General features: G+C 40.3%; 1 protein-coding gene across 1 annotated transcript in view; it reads left to right on the top strand.

Annotated features, from left to right (window-relative positions):
* The window catches only part of syt7b (synaptotagmin VIIb), a 74,491-nt gene continuing 56,968 nt past the window's right edge, over positions 1 to 17,523 (top strand). The window contains 1 exon segment of the mRNA XM_025055502.1: positions 1 to 1,107. Coding sequence (XP_024911270.1) covers positions 1,074 to 1,107 — 34 coding nt within the window. The 5' untranslated portion in view covers positions 1 to 1,073.

Below are 17,523 nucleotides of genomic sequence, written 5' to 3'. Positions count from 1 at the left end.
TGTGAAGGCCCGGTGGTGCTGGAGGCACGATGGGCTCTGAGAGAAAACACACAAACCATGTGTTGATGACAGACACGGAGAAAACACAGAAACACACCAGGGCTTCGCAGTGACACTGAACGGAGTCTACAAGTAGTGTGTAAAGACACTGTCGCTTGGGTGCGGATGATTATTGATTTCACGGGGAAATTACCGCTGTAATCACGACTCGTGGTGAGATCTGATGGCTGGGAGGAAAATCATGTGAAATCACATCAGAGCTCACAGCACAGGGAGAGATTTTCTAGTTTCCTCTGCGCTTCTCATTTTGACAGAGATGCACCTGAATATTCTTCAAATGAAGTGATGCTGATCACTAGAAACTGTTGCCTGTCACAGCTGTTGTCAAATACGGTGCTTACAGCCCGCCCCGAGAAGGGGACGTCATCAATAGTATACCATCGAGCATGACCTCTACACGTGTGTGAGAAATGCATCGACTTGTTTCTGCTCCGGCGCGCTCAGTGGGATGCGCATCAAGTGCAATTGGACGCGCAATGTGTCGGTTTGTTGTGAAGCTTTGAAAACAAGGAGCAGGTGAAATGTGCAACGGCACGGAGGACGCACGGATTCCGCGACTCAGCTGAGCTGAGCAGACCGACCTCCCACCGACTTACTTCCTTCACCCCGCCCGTCTGTCCGCCGTCTCCTCCCTTTATTAAACCACACTGCCTGCCACCATCCTTTGGAGCCACTCTTCTCTGAGGGAGAGAGGGGGTAAGAGAGAGAGAGAGAGAGGGGGAGAGGAAATCCATGCAGAGTCCTAACATCACCTAGACTACCTGTTCTAGCTTCCAGCACAACAAGACGAGGACAAGGAGGAGGAAGAGGAGGAGGACGCACAAGTGCCCGCGCGTCCATGCGTTCCAGACGTCCAAGACAATACTAGTCAGGCAACAGAAGGATCCCCACACTGGAATAAGAGTTGATCTCCTGAACTCTTTGGAGAAGAGCAAGGCATTGCAAGAAGTGAAGACAGCCTAGATGACAGCACTGTAAGAAGAAGAAGAAGAAGAAGAAGAAGAAGAAGAGTCATGCATCTCAACAGAGAAGAAGACAGCAGCAAAGGTGAGAGAAAAAAAAAATCAGCCGCTGTGGGCCGGATGCCCTTGAGTGGGTCATGATGTTGATGTTGAAGCAGTGATGCCGGGGTCATTTCTGACCAGCTGATGGTGCTACGTTGGTGCGTGTCCGCTTCTCACCACTTAAATGCCCCTGGAGGGCAGAGGAGAAGGTGTTGCATTCAGGCAAGGTAGCAGTGGCAGTGGCCGTCTGTCGGACTCTCCACTTGGCACTTGTTGTACTCCATTAGGATTCAGTGTGCATGTTAACAACCACGATGACCTGTGCAGAAAAGCACAAGGTCATTCTGTCGGTGATACATCAGTCATCCCTCTGCCTCTCGGTCTGAGCAGCTCCGAGAGATTCGCACTGTTGCGTGTAATTTAATCGTCACAGATGTGCCTGTGTTTGTCGGTGTATGTGTGTGCCCTCTGTTGTGAAGAAGAGGAGGAGGAGGAGGAGAATTGGGGAGCAGACGGTGTGTAATGACACCAGCTCCTACATCAGAATAAGTAATGGTGGAGTGAGAAGCGTCTGGTGAACCCTCCAGCCTCCGTGGAGGGTATTTTTATACTCATTTGTCTGAAGTGAGGTCGAGGTCACTGACTAACACCTGATGCTGAAAAAAGGATTCCCACTGATCGTCTGTGATCGTCTGTGGCTTTTTCTGAACATTTCAAAAATAAACCCACCACAAGTACGGTGTGATGCAGCACCTGCACTGTCTCACCTGCAGACATAGACGTATAAATGACCAGCAGAACAGCTTTGGGCAGAATTGTATGTTTTGAAAGGTATAGTGTGCAACAATTCTTGCTTACATGTTTATAAACCAACAGGCTGTACTCCTGCTCCCATCTTTGCAGGACATGTTCCCCATAACACAGTTTGAATGCCGTGTTTCAGGACCTGAGTGCAGTGTTTTTTGATTTATATATAAATGCAAAACCCTTTTCCTCAAGAGCAGGTACCAAATATTGCTTAGTGATTAACCTCTTTATATCATTACAACACCTAACCAGGGATAGTTATAGCCTGATAAGCCAAGATGACCATGTCCTGTGGACTGACTGTACTCACGTTTGTGAAAAAAAAACAACTACTAACTCCAGTCTGTACGTAAGAAAATCAATTCAAAATATGCTTAAAAAAAGTTTTATTCATAGGCAAAAAAAAGCTTTATTTAACACTACACAAGTCATAAATATGACTGTCCACCTTTTAGCTTAACATTCCCTTATCTTTAACACTTATGTCTTCTTTTGGATGTTATAGCAGCCTTGCGGTTGTTTTAGTTATATTACTGCCATCTGCTGGGTAATTTGTGCTCGAGAAACATTTTAGCGGTGCGATTGTTACAGCGTAAGGCCGAGGGGCATCCCTTTATACAGTCATCATGCAATTATTGCCATCCATTAAGATGACAATAAGGTTTTAGTGAAAAGCCATTTGTTGTTCCATCGAACAGGGAACGTACTACAGTAATAGTTATCAGTACACAGTGACTCCCCTCTTTATCACCACGACGCTGATAACAATAACAAGACACTGTCAAGATAACGAGACGTTCCATTCTTCATGTGCAACTATTAAACTGAACAGGTTGCTGCCGTTTGTTTTCGTTCTGTTTCTGCCATCTGTTGAGCTTCCTTTGAGTGGGGAGCTCTCTGTGACCCCACCGTGGCATCTCTCCACTCTTGTCTACGGTCTCGCACGGGCTCGTTGCCAAAATATTGATTCATCGGGGACAAAAGATGAGTCATAATCCACACCTGGAAGTGATTTTTAATGATGACATGACGTGTGTGTGTGTGTGTGTGTTTGTGTATGTGTGTTGGTGGGGGTCATGATGTGAGAGGGACAGTCTGCTGGTGGTGCGTAACTCAAAAGGCCGAGATGAGAAGGTGAAATGTGAGCGCGTGGTTAAAGAGAGCGTGGTCACAACAGTTGGTCAGTTTCTGTGTCAGTCTGTTTCCTCGTCTCTGAAGTTGAACTGTGGTTCTAAAGTAAAAATCCAAATCTACAGGGAGGTCTGTATTTTCACTGTTCATCCAATGTCTTAACTGAGCCTGAATCTACCTGGACTGGTGCATGTTAATGGACAACTTGTGGTATTAATGTAGAGATGGATTTTTAATCACATTTGCTCTACTAATTCTAACTAATTCACTTCTTTACTGTTAAAGACTTTAACATTGTTACATTTCTACTAATACGATTTCTATGAACTGGGTTAAAAAGACCCATGACCTGAACAAACACATTTTCAAATTTGATATCAAATATAATATTGACTCTGCAGCACTACGCCTGTGGTGGTAAACATTTCATGTACAACTCTGTTCTGTCTGTACGACAGTGAAAGTTTCATCGACACTGACGTAAACTGACAGTAACAGGTTCAGATTCTTTATGTGCAGCTTTATAGAACAGTGTGGTAACCATGGCCAAGAAAACCACAAATAGAAATACTTTTTCCAATGATTATTATCCTGTCCACATCTGTGGGCCTCTTCAGTCTCATTTTTGTTTGAACCAGATTGCGACTGCCCACATCCACATCCACTTTCTAGAAAATGACGTTCTTTAATGTTTTGGAAATCATGGTCTACTGAATCTATCAGTCTTGAGCACATCACTAAGTCAGAGTCATAACCAATATTCACTCAGCTTCCAGCTGCTGTTGTCCTTGTGCATTACTGTAGATTAACAATGACAACAGGCGGACAACAATGACAACCTGCTGTGTTTTTTTTTTATCTCTCCCATGGGCCTGTATTTTATGTTAAACGCCACACCTGTGAGATAAGATTAGAGCATTATGAGCAATTCCATTTTGTGAACATCGCCGCTCCCGGTTTAAATAGTTTCCCTCCACAATTATGTATGGCTCTTAGTCTCAATGCTGGCAGTCTCTGTGGGAGTAATCAATAAAATTGAGCAGCACTTGAGCAGACCAGGAGGAATGGAAACGGCTCTGTCTTTAAAATGACTCTGTTAATGTTCGTTAAAATGTACCGTCTGTGCTGAATTGTATGTAGCGGCAGTGACTAGCATCGTTAAACACTCTGGTAATTAGTTTATCAATGAATCAGATTACAATATTTGTCTTAGCAACAAGTTAGTCATCCCTGTGATTTCCTCAAATCTGATGAAGTTTAAATGGAGAATCCTGCTGGTAAGAAATTATAAATAAATTCTAACCAGTACTTAGTGTATTGAGCCCTTTGAGAGAAGATTCCAGCTCCAAAAAATGCAGTGTTCCAAACAGAGCTGCAGGATTGACTTTCTTTGGGTTCTTTTTTAATGTAACTTTCCCAGTTGTTTTACTTTTCACGGCTATTTAGCTTCATCAGAAAATATGATTCAGTGTTATGAGGATTTGATTTCTGCAGCTGCCATGCAGTCAAGTGGAAAAAAGAGGGTCAGTGTAACAGTTGGCACATTTTCATGCTTTAAGTAACTGTGTATAATAGAAGTTTAACCCTGACAAAGGATTTGATTTGAGCTGCAGGACAAAAGCAGAAAAGGATTCTCGTATGAATGTGAACAAACTGATTGTGTACACCGTGTGTATTTAGTAGAGATCAAATTCTTTTGGACCCAACTCTGTACTGTATATCAAATGTCTTACCTCTGTCAGGCTTTGATTGAGTTACTCCAGGTGTGATGATTTGTCTTTGACAGCCTCTAAGAGAAGAAAATAAATTGCCATGAAAACGATTAAAATCCCACAAAGCCTCTAGTGTTCAGTTTTATAATTAATTGAAAGACAGGTGCAAAAGAACAGAGAAAACCAGGATGAGACATTTACATCACAGGAACCAAAGGTGTTTTATTTTGTTTCTTTAATCGCAGTGATGGGAGTCGGTCGGATTTACTGACTCTAAGGGAGCGGGCGATGAGGCCATGAAATGGGAAATACTGTTGTGTTCTCCTTAACTGCACACATATTTACAACTGAAGTGAAAGATAGAGGAAGATCCCAACAGAAATGATGGCTCAATAGGAGCTTCAGATGAAATAAAGAGCCACAGATGTGCCATAGAGACAGACACAGGTGAGATTTATGAGATGGAAAACTGGGTTCACGTAAATACTTCGCTGATTTGGAAAACCGCTATTTTTTTCTACCAACATATGGTGTGTAGGTTACTGGGATTACTGAATTAATAAAGTGTAAGTTATTGGTTTGTTAATTGGTGTGACTCGCCATGGCTACTCATGCACCACAGGCAATCAGAGATGGTGATGGAAAAGGGAAATGGCTCTGGAATATACAGCCTCTTGCCAATTCTGCAGTTATGTTCTATTTAATTAATTATCCATGTTCTGAACACAAAAATCGTGAGCATTATTTCACGTGAGTCTTTGTGCATTGCGTTTGTGTGAGCCCAGGACAGACTCATCTCTTACATAGCTCAATAGCAGCAGTTTGGTTTTGATTCAACCCCATCTTAATTGTTCTCTGCATTTGCCTCCGTTTTTGTCTTTCCTCTTACTTCTCCCAGATTGAGAGTGTCTTTCCTCTTACTTCTCCCAGATTGGTCTCGGTGCCTCGGATATATTGGTAAATAGCAGCACTCAGGAAAACAGAGACTGGGCTTAGAATTAAAGGATCTGGACGAGGCAGAACCAAGACAGGGAGCCCACCACTGTACCAGCAGTGTGGGTTGGTGATGGTACTGGCAGATATGGGGGAGCTGGTGGAGAAATACAAAAATAGATAATTGGTGTTGGAGGCAGGGAAGAGAGAGGGTGGGAGAGAGAGCGAGGTATGCTGCGTACATGCCAGAGATTCTACAGCTCTGAATAGTACGCATCGGAGGAAAACACAAAAACACATATTTGTTCAGAGAACTCATCAAGGTCGCACTGTTCATAAACATGTAGCCGAAAAATCACGATGTTTAGAAAGAAGGACAAATGGATAAACCAGCAGACTCTGAGTCTGACTGTTGTCAATATTTGATTTCATGAAGATGCTCTCTGAACTAATTCCTGTGTGTTTGGATCACATGCAGCCAAATCTGTTGCGGGAGTATTTGCCCTTTTGATGTAGAGATTATAGGCACGGCTGGGTCTCTGTCTGATAACAGTGACTTTAACTGAAGTTGTACAGTTCAGTGTATGAACACACTGTGTACACACGGCTGAGTCTCCCTATAGACTGTGGCCACTGCTCTTTACCATTAAATAGTGGTTGATGAAAACTCAACAATAATGGATGAATGCAGTAATTACCAGAGGAATGTGTTTCATATACTGATCATAGAATGATCATGTTCCTTTGTGGAAGGTTCAAGGTTGTAATTTGTGTATGTGATGTTCACATGACACTTTATCACATTTTCAATACAACTGGTGAGGTCTGTATCTGAATCCTGATTTATTTGCCAAATGACAACTGCCACTCATTTCACACGTTGTCAATTTGCATTAGCTTAAGTTCATCTCGCTACATAAGCTAAGAAACAAACAAACGAAGAAAAAAAAAACCTTCAGTTTTTACTGTCAACTATTTAGGAGAAATTGTTTGCACAGCTTGGGTTGTTATAGACACACATTTTATAAAAACGTTTTATAAAAATGATGAATAAATGATTTTGCCCCTTTTTTGTCAGACAAGCCTTTCTTTTACTATGAAACAACAACATAAAAACAGGTAAAAAAATCAGGCGTTAGCTGCTGGGGGGGGGGGACTTTGTCACCTCGTAAACATTTCATTACCTCTTCAACGCTGGAACAAATTACACACTGCTCCTTTTCTCTCGAAGACATTCCCCTCTGGGAGGAACACCTTGGGTGAGATTTATCACCTCCAGGTCATCTACCCCCGACTTGGAGCAGGTGCCCTGAACAGTTGGATTCACTTGTACTGAAAGGAAGACGTGACTTTTAAACACTGCCAATGGTTTCTTGTCCTTTAAGTACTGCAGACGTCATGCTTGTAGAGCAGCTGACTGAACAGCAAGGCTTCTGTGGAGGAACTGTAGATTCTTACTGGCTCTTTCAGTAACATTCTACACCGCTCTCCGTGCTGCCACATGCACTGGAACAACAGACTGAAGTGGCTGTTGCTTTATTTAGATACTTATGTAGGGTTGGTCTGACACAATATTTGGACCTGTGCTCTGAACCACTGTGTTCCACATGGGAGTGTGAAAGGCTCTCAGGATGAGTAAGGCTGGGTGGATGAGCAGGGGGAAAAAAAGAAATAAAATAATCCAGATAAATATGTGAGTATCCCACATGGACTCAGAGAAGCAAACGGGATATTATAAGAACAGATATCAGCAGTCTAGCCAGGAACAGATGGTGGACGGTGAGCCGTGTATAGACAGGATTCTGCTGCCAATACAGGATTGGGTCCGCATCAACATGCACGGACACATTAACTAAGACTTAGACATATTAAAGCCATGATGGGAATAACATCACTAACATTAAACATCCCTTTGCTGACGTCGTCTTAACCATAGGTCTTTATTTATGCTCTTTAATTTGTCTTTGGACTGACAAAACAATATTCTAATCAGTCTACTCTTCAGGTTCTTACATCAGTCTTGGATAGATGGATGGATGGATGGCTGGATGAATGGATGGACGGACGGACTGACGATGATGGATAGATGGATAGATAGATAGACGGATGGATGATGATAGATAGATAGATAGATAGATAGATAGATAGATAGATGGATAGATAAAACAGAGACTTATAGGTAAAGTTTGTCCTTTTATCCTCAGTCTACTATGACTTCAGCAGAATATCAATCCTTCATTTCTGCTGTTTCAGGTACAAGTGTACAGTCTGTCCTGATAATTCACCCTCTACAGTAAACCATGTCAACCTTCAGCTGCCACTTCCACTCTGAAGTGGGGCTGTCAGATGGAAATGTTCGTGTGGAGCTGTTCTTTCAGAGACAGCAGGAACCTGCTGGCTGCCACCTGCACACACCTGACGTCGCTGCATATGAACCTTGTAATTTCAGCAGAAATGGCCTTTTACAGCACTTTTGGTGAGGTGCCTGCCAAAGCAATGGCCTAGAGTGAGCGTGTGCAGCCATGCAGGGTTGAACACTCATTGTGTCCCCCATCAGCGGTGCTTCCTCTGCCACCTCTTCCATATACTGGGTCGGGCCTCTGTCAGTGCAGACACGGAGGTCTTTATGGTCAGTGAAGACTCACTCGTTAGACTCAGACACTAGTGGGATCTTTTTTTTTTTTATCAAAATTGTATGGAACTGTTATAAGGATAGATATATATTTCTAAATTCATCTTTACATATATCTGTCTGTTGCTATTTTTAGTCACAGTGTGGATATGGATTAATCATGATCATAATTTATCGAACTAATTTAGTTTGATATTCACAGCGTCCTCACTGCGTTCCTGTTTTCTGTGTCAGCAGTATGTTTTGTCAGCTAAATAATTTTTGTGTACGACCTGAGACCTGGAAGGAACCGGCTAGAAATGTGTGTGGAGTCAGTGAATCCCATTTTATGCTTTTTAATTTGAGGAATCTGAATTCTTAAGCTGTCGTGGTTTTTAGTCCACAGTTCTCTTTCTTTGTTTTCTGTGTTTATAACAGATCTGTCTTCATTCAATGTTCTTAATCCCAGTGCCATCGTTGATGTCAGATAAAGGTATTAAAAGTTTATTGATAGAGGAGAAAGGTGTTTTGGGGATATTCAAATCGAGATATGAGTGAGAAGAGTGTTAGACCAGTGACAGGAAGTCCTGGCTAATGAACCAAGAACAGTTGTAGGGAACAGTGATCTGGTTTTAGTAGTGGATTATTATTCCAAACAGAAAGTGGGTGTGGTTGTTGTCAGTGTTGTAGTTCAGTGGTCCCCCACCTTTGTTGTACCAAGGACCAGTTGGCCGGTATCTGCTGTTACCTACTGGTAATACATCATTGAAGGATGGCCCAGTACCAAATGACCTATGGACAGACACTGGTCCCCAGACCAGGGGTTGGAGACCCTTGCTGTACACTGGTCCCCAGACCAGGGGTTGGAGAGCCTTGCTGTTGATAGATCATCAAAGTGAAGAAGGGATACAGACGTTCAAAAACAGTGAAGGACATACTGTTCTCCAATCTTTACATTTGAGTTACAGCTGAGTTCCTGTCCCTCTGCAGTGAGGGACGAGAAGACACTCAGTACTCTGAAAACCAGTGGTTGAAGCAGTGGTCAACAGTACCTTCAGGTGTGAGCTGACTTTTCTGTGTGGAGTTCTTCTAGTGATACATTCACAAACTTGGAGGATAATTCATATCTTTGTAGCTTTGGCCTCTGACCACCGTGTAACTGCCATGTCCGTCACCAACCCACTGAGTGTACGTCCTGAGGCACTGAGGACACGGAGGTGAGAAATGCAGGACAGGATGATGTGGAGGCAGAAAATGACTTCAGGAAAAGTCAGTTTCACTGACATTTTTTTTTTTAAATTTAATTCTTGGTTTGTATAAACATGATAATTGTGGTCAGTATTTTCCAGTCTGCATCCCAGTGAAATGTGATAGAGAAACGTGTGTTTCTTTCTCTGTTTGTTAAGCTGAGGTGTAATAGAGGTCCCTCAGTAACTGAGGGGGTCGACTCCTGCCTATAAGGGTCTGCGTCTGCAACGAGGCATGACCACATTCACAACAGTTGGTGCTAATGTAAAAACCCCCATGACTACTTCATCATTCTCCATCACTTTGTATGTAGTGTTTGTGTTTTCCTGGTTACTCTTCCCGTATCACAGAATTGGAACATCAAAGTCCTGATGATGGGGAGTGGGAAAAGAAGAAGAGCCACGAGTGTGAGAGCAATGGCACAGGATTCTGACAGGCAGAGTAGAAGTGGTTTTGAGGATGAGACTCAATAGATGGATGAATATTTCAGTGCTCATGTTGCATGCCAAATGTCAAAATCAAGGGTTCACATCAGGTGTCTGGCAGAATTCCAGCCTAAGGATGGGATTTTTCTTTTTTCTTTTTTTAAATATTCTTGGCCCAGTTCCATGTTGTCCATAATGCAGATACAACAACCAGCGCACACACTGCACCAACCCACCCCCCACCCCCATTCTGGGTGCCCTCCAAAGAATGTCAAATTACATTAGTTGCGTACAACTTGCCGTTGTTCGACAAAAGCAATGTCACAATAGTGGAAAAATGTGTTGATACATTTTGACAGTTAAAAGAAAAAAATAAAGGAATAAAACCAAACAATTCCCTCATTAGTCATTATTCCTCCTTTGTTTCTCCTCCTCTTTTTTCTTCTTGTTTCTCTGTCCAAACAAGCTCATCTTTGCCTCTCTTACTTTTTTGTCCAAATTTTATGTGAAACCAGTATCAGGTCCTGTAAGTGGGTCAGTTAAAAAGTTCCAGGACCAAAGGATTCATCAACTCATGACAGTGACAACACTATCTCTGTAGACCAGTGATTCCCAACCATTGGGCTGTGGCACACTAGTGGGCCGTAAGAGATCATTAGGTGGGCCATGGAAAATTATCCAGCTTCAATTGGGCTGAAAACTATGTATTTATTTATTGCATATCATTATTCTTCGCTCGTCAAAGCATGAAATATTTATTGCATATCATTATTCTTCGCTTGTCAAAGCATAAAAACAGAAAACTATTAAATACTCTTCAGCTAGGTGGCAGCAGATGGCTATGAAAACTAAAAAAAAAAAAAAGATAATCACAGCTGTCGTGAGTGTCTTTCTTCAATTCCTGCAAGTATATCAGCCTTGTCTTCAACTAAACAGGCCGGGATTTTAGTCAATTATGAAGTCATTTAAACTAAACTTTTTTTAAGGGAAAACAAAAGTGAGGCTGAGGCATTTGTGACCCCAGTAATTGGACTTGTCATTATTCTGAACACTAGGTTGTTACTTTACTGTGCAGTGATGTACAATTAACCACTTCATTATTGTTCAATACTGCTTACTGATTAATTGTGGTTCCACAGCGCAGCATTTGTTTTGTTTGCCAGTGTATTTTATATTAATTATTCTACAAAGGATGTTAAAAAGTTACAATGAGAGGCACAGATACTAACCTGTACTCTGTAATTTCTTCAGAAAAGATTTAGTGTAGGAGTTACCGAGTTTTCACTTAGGTCTGTAATAATATTACTATTGTTATTTTTTATTAACTTTATATTGCATTGCACACTCATCTGTAATAGGCGCGACAGAATATTTGAGCAGCAAAAGTTAATTTATTAAATTATACAAGTCAGCAGGACGATATTGTTTTACTCTCTTCCAACCCTTGCTCTAATATTTTAGCTGGTAAACAATGTGCATAAGATTTAACCAAACAAACGCTGTGAATAATTTAGATGAGCCTTGAGGGGAAAGTGTCTGTTTGTGCAAAAATATGAGTAAGCAGTCACTTAGCGGACAAGTATTTTTGATTGTCGGTTGATCCTTTCCCAAAGTTTGATACTAAACAGAGATTCGATCACGTTGACCAACAAAACAAGAATTTTCTTATCAAACATTTTCATTTGACATGATCTGAGTATGTGAATAACTGTATGTTGCAAGTGTTGAGAGTAGAATATTACAGTCACATATTTCCCCCCATTCCGTCCCTTATCCATCACTTCTCTCTCTTTCTGCCTGCGTTTCTTCTGTGGCTCTTGTGTTTGGCACAGTGTTTGCAGCGTTTGATCCTCGTGATATTGTCTGAGATTACTGTGCACCGGGGCCAACAATCACTAAGAAATGGAATGCTACGGGATCAGAAGAGAAGCAAAAAAAAAAACCAAAACAACGAGAGGAAAAAACAAGTGTGACAGCGACGCTGTTATGTGTGAGGGACTCAGAGAAGAAGAAAGTTGTTTTTGCAGGGATAGACTGAGAAATAAACATGATGAAAATATGAACGAGTACTTGAAAGTACTTAGTTAATTAGGAATTTACACAAGATGCCGCCGTAACACACACTAAAACAATTAAATAAATATTTCATCTTTCATTTTTCTCTAGTTTATTCTAGTGTTCTGTTTGTTGTTTGATGTCAGATAACAACAGGTGGAGGCCTGAAGTGCTTAGTACGTTTTGCTCAGTACTTTTTAAAAACAGTATCTATGGTTTTTTTTTTTCTTCAGAATATCTAATATCTAACGGCTAAAACTTATTGCAGTCATACCACTATGTAGAAGTTTGGTTGGAATTACAGTTTTACAAAAAGTTTGGTGAAGTTTTGATGTAATAGCAGTGAATCTGTCTACATTTAGAGGGCTCAATTAATGTCACACCAGGGGGCGCTACAAAAAACACTTTATTAATAAGGCACACACGTGTACAGTCAGTATAAATCCATCCCCATTTTTCTACGCTTTAATCCATCAGAGTTGCGCTGACATCATCTTTAACTTTGCTCCTCGCTGCTGCCTATTTTCTTTAATAATGCATCGAAGCTTTTCTTGGCGCTTAATTTGCCACCTGTGGAAGCGACTGTCAGGGAGTGTGAATCACGTTGGTGTGTGCATTGCAAATAAAGGAGAGCTGGTAATAGCAGCAGTGCTCCTCTAAGAGGTCATAAACTCCTCACCGAACAAATCATTAACATGAACATGGTCTGCTTTATTTGTCGATTAAATTTAATAGTTCAGGAGGTTGCTTTGTGAGATTTAAAATGCATTCCAGCAGTGGCTTCACACAGCTGGGTAGAATTATCCTTGGCTTCATCCACGTGGAATGTAATTGTCAGCTAAACACAGACAGGATAAATCATATATTACAACAAGGTACATGGTGACTGTTATGTTGTAAATATAGCATCATATTACGTTGAATGTACCATTTTTGTTTCAGATTTCTCCATCGTCCTTTTTACACTGTAGATAATAAGATAGTGGTGTCAGTCTTCGACTGGTTTTTCTTCTTAAGAATAATTTAAGCAACTCCTCAACTGAGTGCTGCAGCTGTGTTGATGCCATAACCAGCCCTTCACAAATACATGAAGCTGTAAATGTTTAATAACATGCGGCGGCGGATGCGACCGCTCTCACACATTTTCCTCCTTTTTGTTCTAAAAATGTCCACACAACAGTCAGGAAAACTAGAGAGACAAATAGATTTCCGTTTTTCCTTGGTCACGTGACATAGTCATTAGCATTAGTCGTCCAGCATTTATGCAGAGGTTTCCTAGAATATCTGAATCAGTCACTATCAGATCTAATGTTGATTTATGCTGTAGATTACACTGTATCAGACCAGAGCACGTCTGATGTTTTTTTCTTTTATGGGAGTGACATTTGACCATCATTTCCGATCAACATGTGATCAAGGGCTCCATTAATCTTTCTTTCTTGTTTTTTTTTTTTTTTGTCTCGACCTTGTCTCCCTGTCACATTGTGTTTCTGTTCCTCTTCATTAATTGGGTCTATTTTATTTTTTTTGTAGCAAATTCTTGCTCTCCTTTATGTCACTTTGCTAATTAAAATTATACACTTTTAATTGTGCTGACTAACATCAGCACAATTAAAAAGAAAAAGAATTCCAATAGAGCTGTTAACAAAATAGATGAAAATATTTGCACTCAGTTAAACAGAAGCTGAATTCACCAGACACTTTATTAAAAGCAAAACTGTTTACCAGCGTTCCGAACCAAAATGTATTCCAAATTGGATATTTATTAAATAAAAAGACTATGATGGAAATTCAATAACAAATAATAAAAATATATATAGAATATTTAATTGGGACAGGTGCCACTGCAAGGACAGTAATAACAGTAGTAACAGTAGTAACAGTAGTACATGTAGTAACTGTAGTAACAGTAGTACATGTAGTAACTGTAGTAACAGTAGTACATGTAGTAACTGTAGTAACAGTAGTACATGTAGTAACTGTAGTAACAGTAGTACATGTAGTAACTGTAGTAACAGTAGTACATGTAGTAACTGTAGTAACAGTAGTACATGTAGTAACTGTAGTAACAGTAGTACATGTAGTAACTGTAGTAACAGTAGTAACTGTAGTCACTGTAGTAACTGTAGTAATGGTAGTAACAGTAGTTACAGTAGTAACAGCAGTGATAGTAGTAACTGTAGTAACAGTAGTGAGAGTAGTCACAGTAGTAACTGTAGTAACAGCAGTGATAGTAGTAACAGTAGTAACAGTAGTAACTGTAGTAACAGCAGTAACAGTAGTCACAGTAGTAACTGTAGTAGCAGTAGTGATTATATAGAATATTTAATTGGGACAGGTGCCACTGCAAGGACAGTAATAACAGTAGTAACAGTAGTAACAGTAGTACATGTAGTAACTGTAGTAACAGTAGTAACTGTAGTCACTGTAGTAACTGTAGTAATTGTAGTGGATGGAGGCAGAAATAAAATAAAATAATGTTTCTCTTATTTATCACTACAGAGTAAAGAGAACATTGTGATGTCATAGTCGTCTCAGTGGCTTGAACTAAACTTAATCCTGAATTCCTCACAGATACAGGTGTGGAAGTGTCTCACAAACACAGCACAGTCGCTGCAGAGCTCCATTAAAAGACCATTGTCACGACCAAGGCTGCTGCAAAGTGGAGCTTCGTGGGAAAAATGCTCGACTTCTCCTATGAATTAGACATGACACTTTAGAGAGTCCATTAAATAATCATGACAGGGGATTTCAGCTCCGTGTCACTTTTAAACAGTCTGCCTTTAATAGTAACTAATTATATACAAGGTGCCACAGGGCCAGGATTTCACACAACCCAATTCTGATGACTCAGTCACTGTGAAACTCTCTCCTCCCTATTCATTATCTGGCCTTGTGTTATATAATATTTGTCACGAAGTGGTAGAATGCAACTTTTTTTCCCCTCGAGACATAATATAATGCAATTTTCTATCTAATGATGGATCTCAGGTGACTGTGCCTACTGTATATGTGTGTCCCACGTTTGCCTCCAGTGTCCATGAGACACTTTTACCTTTGGCTGCATTTTCTTGTCACCTCCGTCTCCTCGTTAAGCTTCTTTAATCATTTTAATAATTCAAGCAGTCATTAACAGTCAAAATCATTAACTCCTCGCTCGCTGTAGAAATTTGTTTCTTCATTACACCTGTTTTGCACAGTTGTTAAAAAAGAACCAGTCACGTTTAGAAATATGGAATATGAGAAACCACGGTCTATTCTTTATTTGTATTTGTGAACATTTACGATTAATAACATTTCCCCAGTCTCTATAAAAAACGCACAGTTGGAAAGGGCTCTGCTCTGCTCATTGTTTTAAGAGATTTTACAAATCCTGTTGGCATTTGTTCTCAAACGAGAAAAGTGTCTGAATATAATTAAAATCTGTAGATCTATAGCAAATTAGATAGATGAACAGACAGACAGACAGACAGACAGACAGGCAGGCAGACAAACAGATAGATTCCAACAACTTTGTTTTCAGGCTGTTTTTTATAACATCTCCCCACCTTGAACCCTCTGCTCCTCTCAGTACATCCACTGCAGCAACAATGGCTTTATTCTGAGCTCTCTCTTGCTTGAAATTCTGCTCTAAGTAGTTGTCTGTCTTTTTTTTTTTTTTTGTCCACACCAAACACTCCAGACAAATTCCTGGCTTTCGTCAGGACCGCTGGGCTAAAAACCCCAGCTTTGAATCTCATGTGACTAAATCACGTGCCTAGATGGAGGGCATGTTCTGTTGGATAAATGTGAATAAAGTAATATTCACAGTTATACTACGCTGTGTAGGACGGTAAAGAGGAAAATAGAGTTGTTTTGGCTGGTCGTGCATCACTGCTGTCCTCCTGCAAAAATATGCCATCATTGTGACACTTACAACATTTTCTAATTAAAATTTTATAATCACACCAAACGAGGTGAATGTAACTGAGCCTAAGATGAAGGATAAAGAGATTTTTATATAACAGACCACAGACTGATGCCTTAAAATCAGACAAGGAAACAAGGATTCCTCTCTGAAAGAGCTGAACAGTGATTACCTTAAAACATGTTGGATGTCTTTGACTTACTGCCCATTGGTTGGAATAAAGGGTCTGGGAAACAGCAGGTGGGAGGGATGATTAAACTAGGGTTCTCAAACATAGGGCCCGTGGGCCAAAACTGGCCCGCTAGTGGGTTCAATACGGCCGCTTGATGAATTAAAAAATAAGAAAAATACACAAACACTTCATGTTCAGGATATTTGTTGGAAAATTGTTTCAATAAATATGAATAAATAATAAATATCTAATATACTTGTAACATGGACTTGACATCTAATTAGGTTGACCACATTATTTGAAATACTTAAATCCAAATTTTAAATTTCTGAAATGAGAAAACCAGTTTGGCCGCACTAAATTATCTTGCAAGGACGATTGTGATGGTCGGATCAGTTTGTCACCAAAACACTGAGCTGTAGCTGCTGCTCAGGAATGGACAAAAACCCTGCAGTGGACATATTAGTGTTGGTTTTTTGGACAAATTACATGCTGTCGACCTGATTAATTAGAGGTAAAAACCCCGCTGACCGATTTCCCCTGGGCTTCAGTGCTGATTTAAGAGGGTCCCTGTTAAAGCATCTGGGGCTGAAATGAATATGAGCCTGGGTGCACAAGGTTAGAAATAAATAGCTGGTCTGAAACGCAGTGAAGGTTTAATGCAGTTTACAAACAGTTTTTAATGATGCCTGTATTAATGTCAGGCTGTTGAGTTTTTTATAACACACTGTTTTTCTTTACTAAATAGAATAATGTTTCCTGTCACGGTGATTGTGGTGCACTACAATCATTATTAAATAATGTGTTTATTTAATAACGGACAGTGGTAATAATAGTCATGAAGATCAGAATTAAAGCGACATATTGAAACTTGACTTTGCTATTTATATGACATGTTGTATTTTGGTGACTTTTGATGGAATAAATCAGCAGTGGCTTAAATTCACCATCGTTTTATTTATTTTAGAGCCATTAAAAAGAAAACTGGCTGTTTATTTGCCGTGTGTTTGGTAAAATAAAGACCCAGGAAAAGAAAACGTCATTAAATCGCTGTTGAGATGGCTTAAAACATTTATAGGATTTAGGGATTAGACCTTATTAAATAACTTACTAGTGCTTGTAGTGTTTTGTCCCAGGTAGAAATAATCCAACGTACATCTTAACTGAGGCAAATCCAGTCAGCTGTAAGAGAAACAGTGGAGTGGGTGAAGTGAGGGAGTGAAAAAAAAATCTCCTTTCATCGATATCACATCCAGAGACATGCAGTCCCTTCTGTCCAACAGTCTGTGAAGTTTTCAAGACTGTTAAGAGTTGCAGAGGCCTGGACTGAAAACACCTACTAATGTCTAAAAATAATTTAGGTTGGCAGAAGGACTGCAGCACAGCTAACCCCCAAAGACTCTGTTTTCCAAGGTAGAGCTTCATCATTTTAAATATATATATATATATATGTATATA

The sequence above is a fragment of the Cynoglossus semilaevis genome, chromosome 5, assembly GCF_000523025.1.
Source record: "Cynoglossus semilaevis isolate Cse_v1.0 chromosome 5, Cse_v1.0, whole genome shotgun sequence".
NCBI classification, from domain to species: domain Eukaryota; kingdom Metazoa; phylum Chordata; class Actinopteri; order Pleuronectiformes; family Cynoglossidae; genus Cynoglossus; species Cynoglossus semilaevis.
This window is presented reverse-complemented; position numbering and strand designations above follow the sequence as displayed.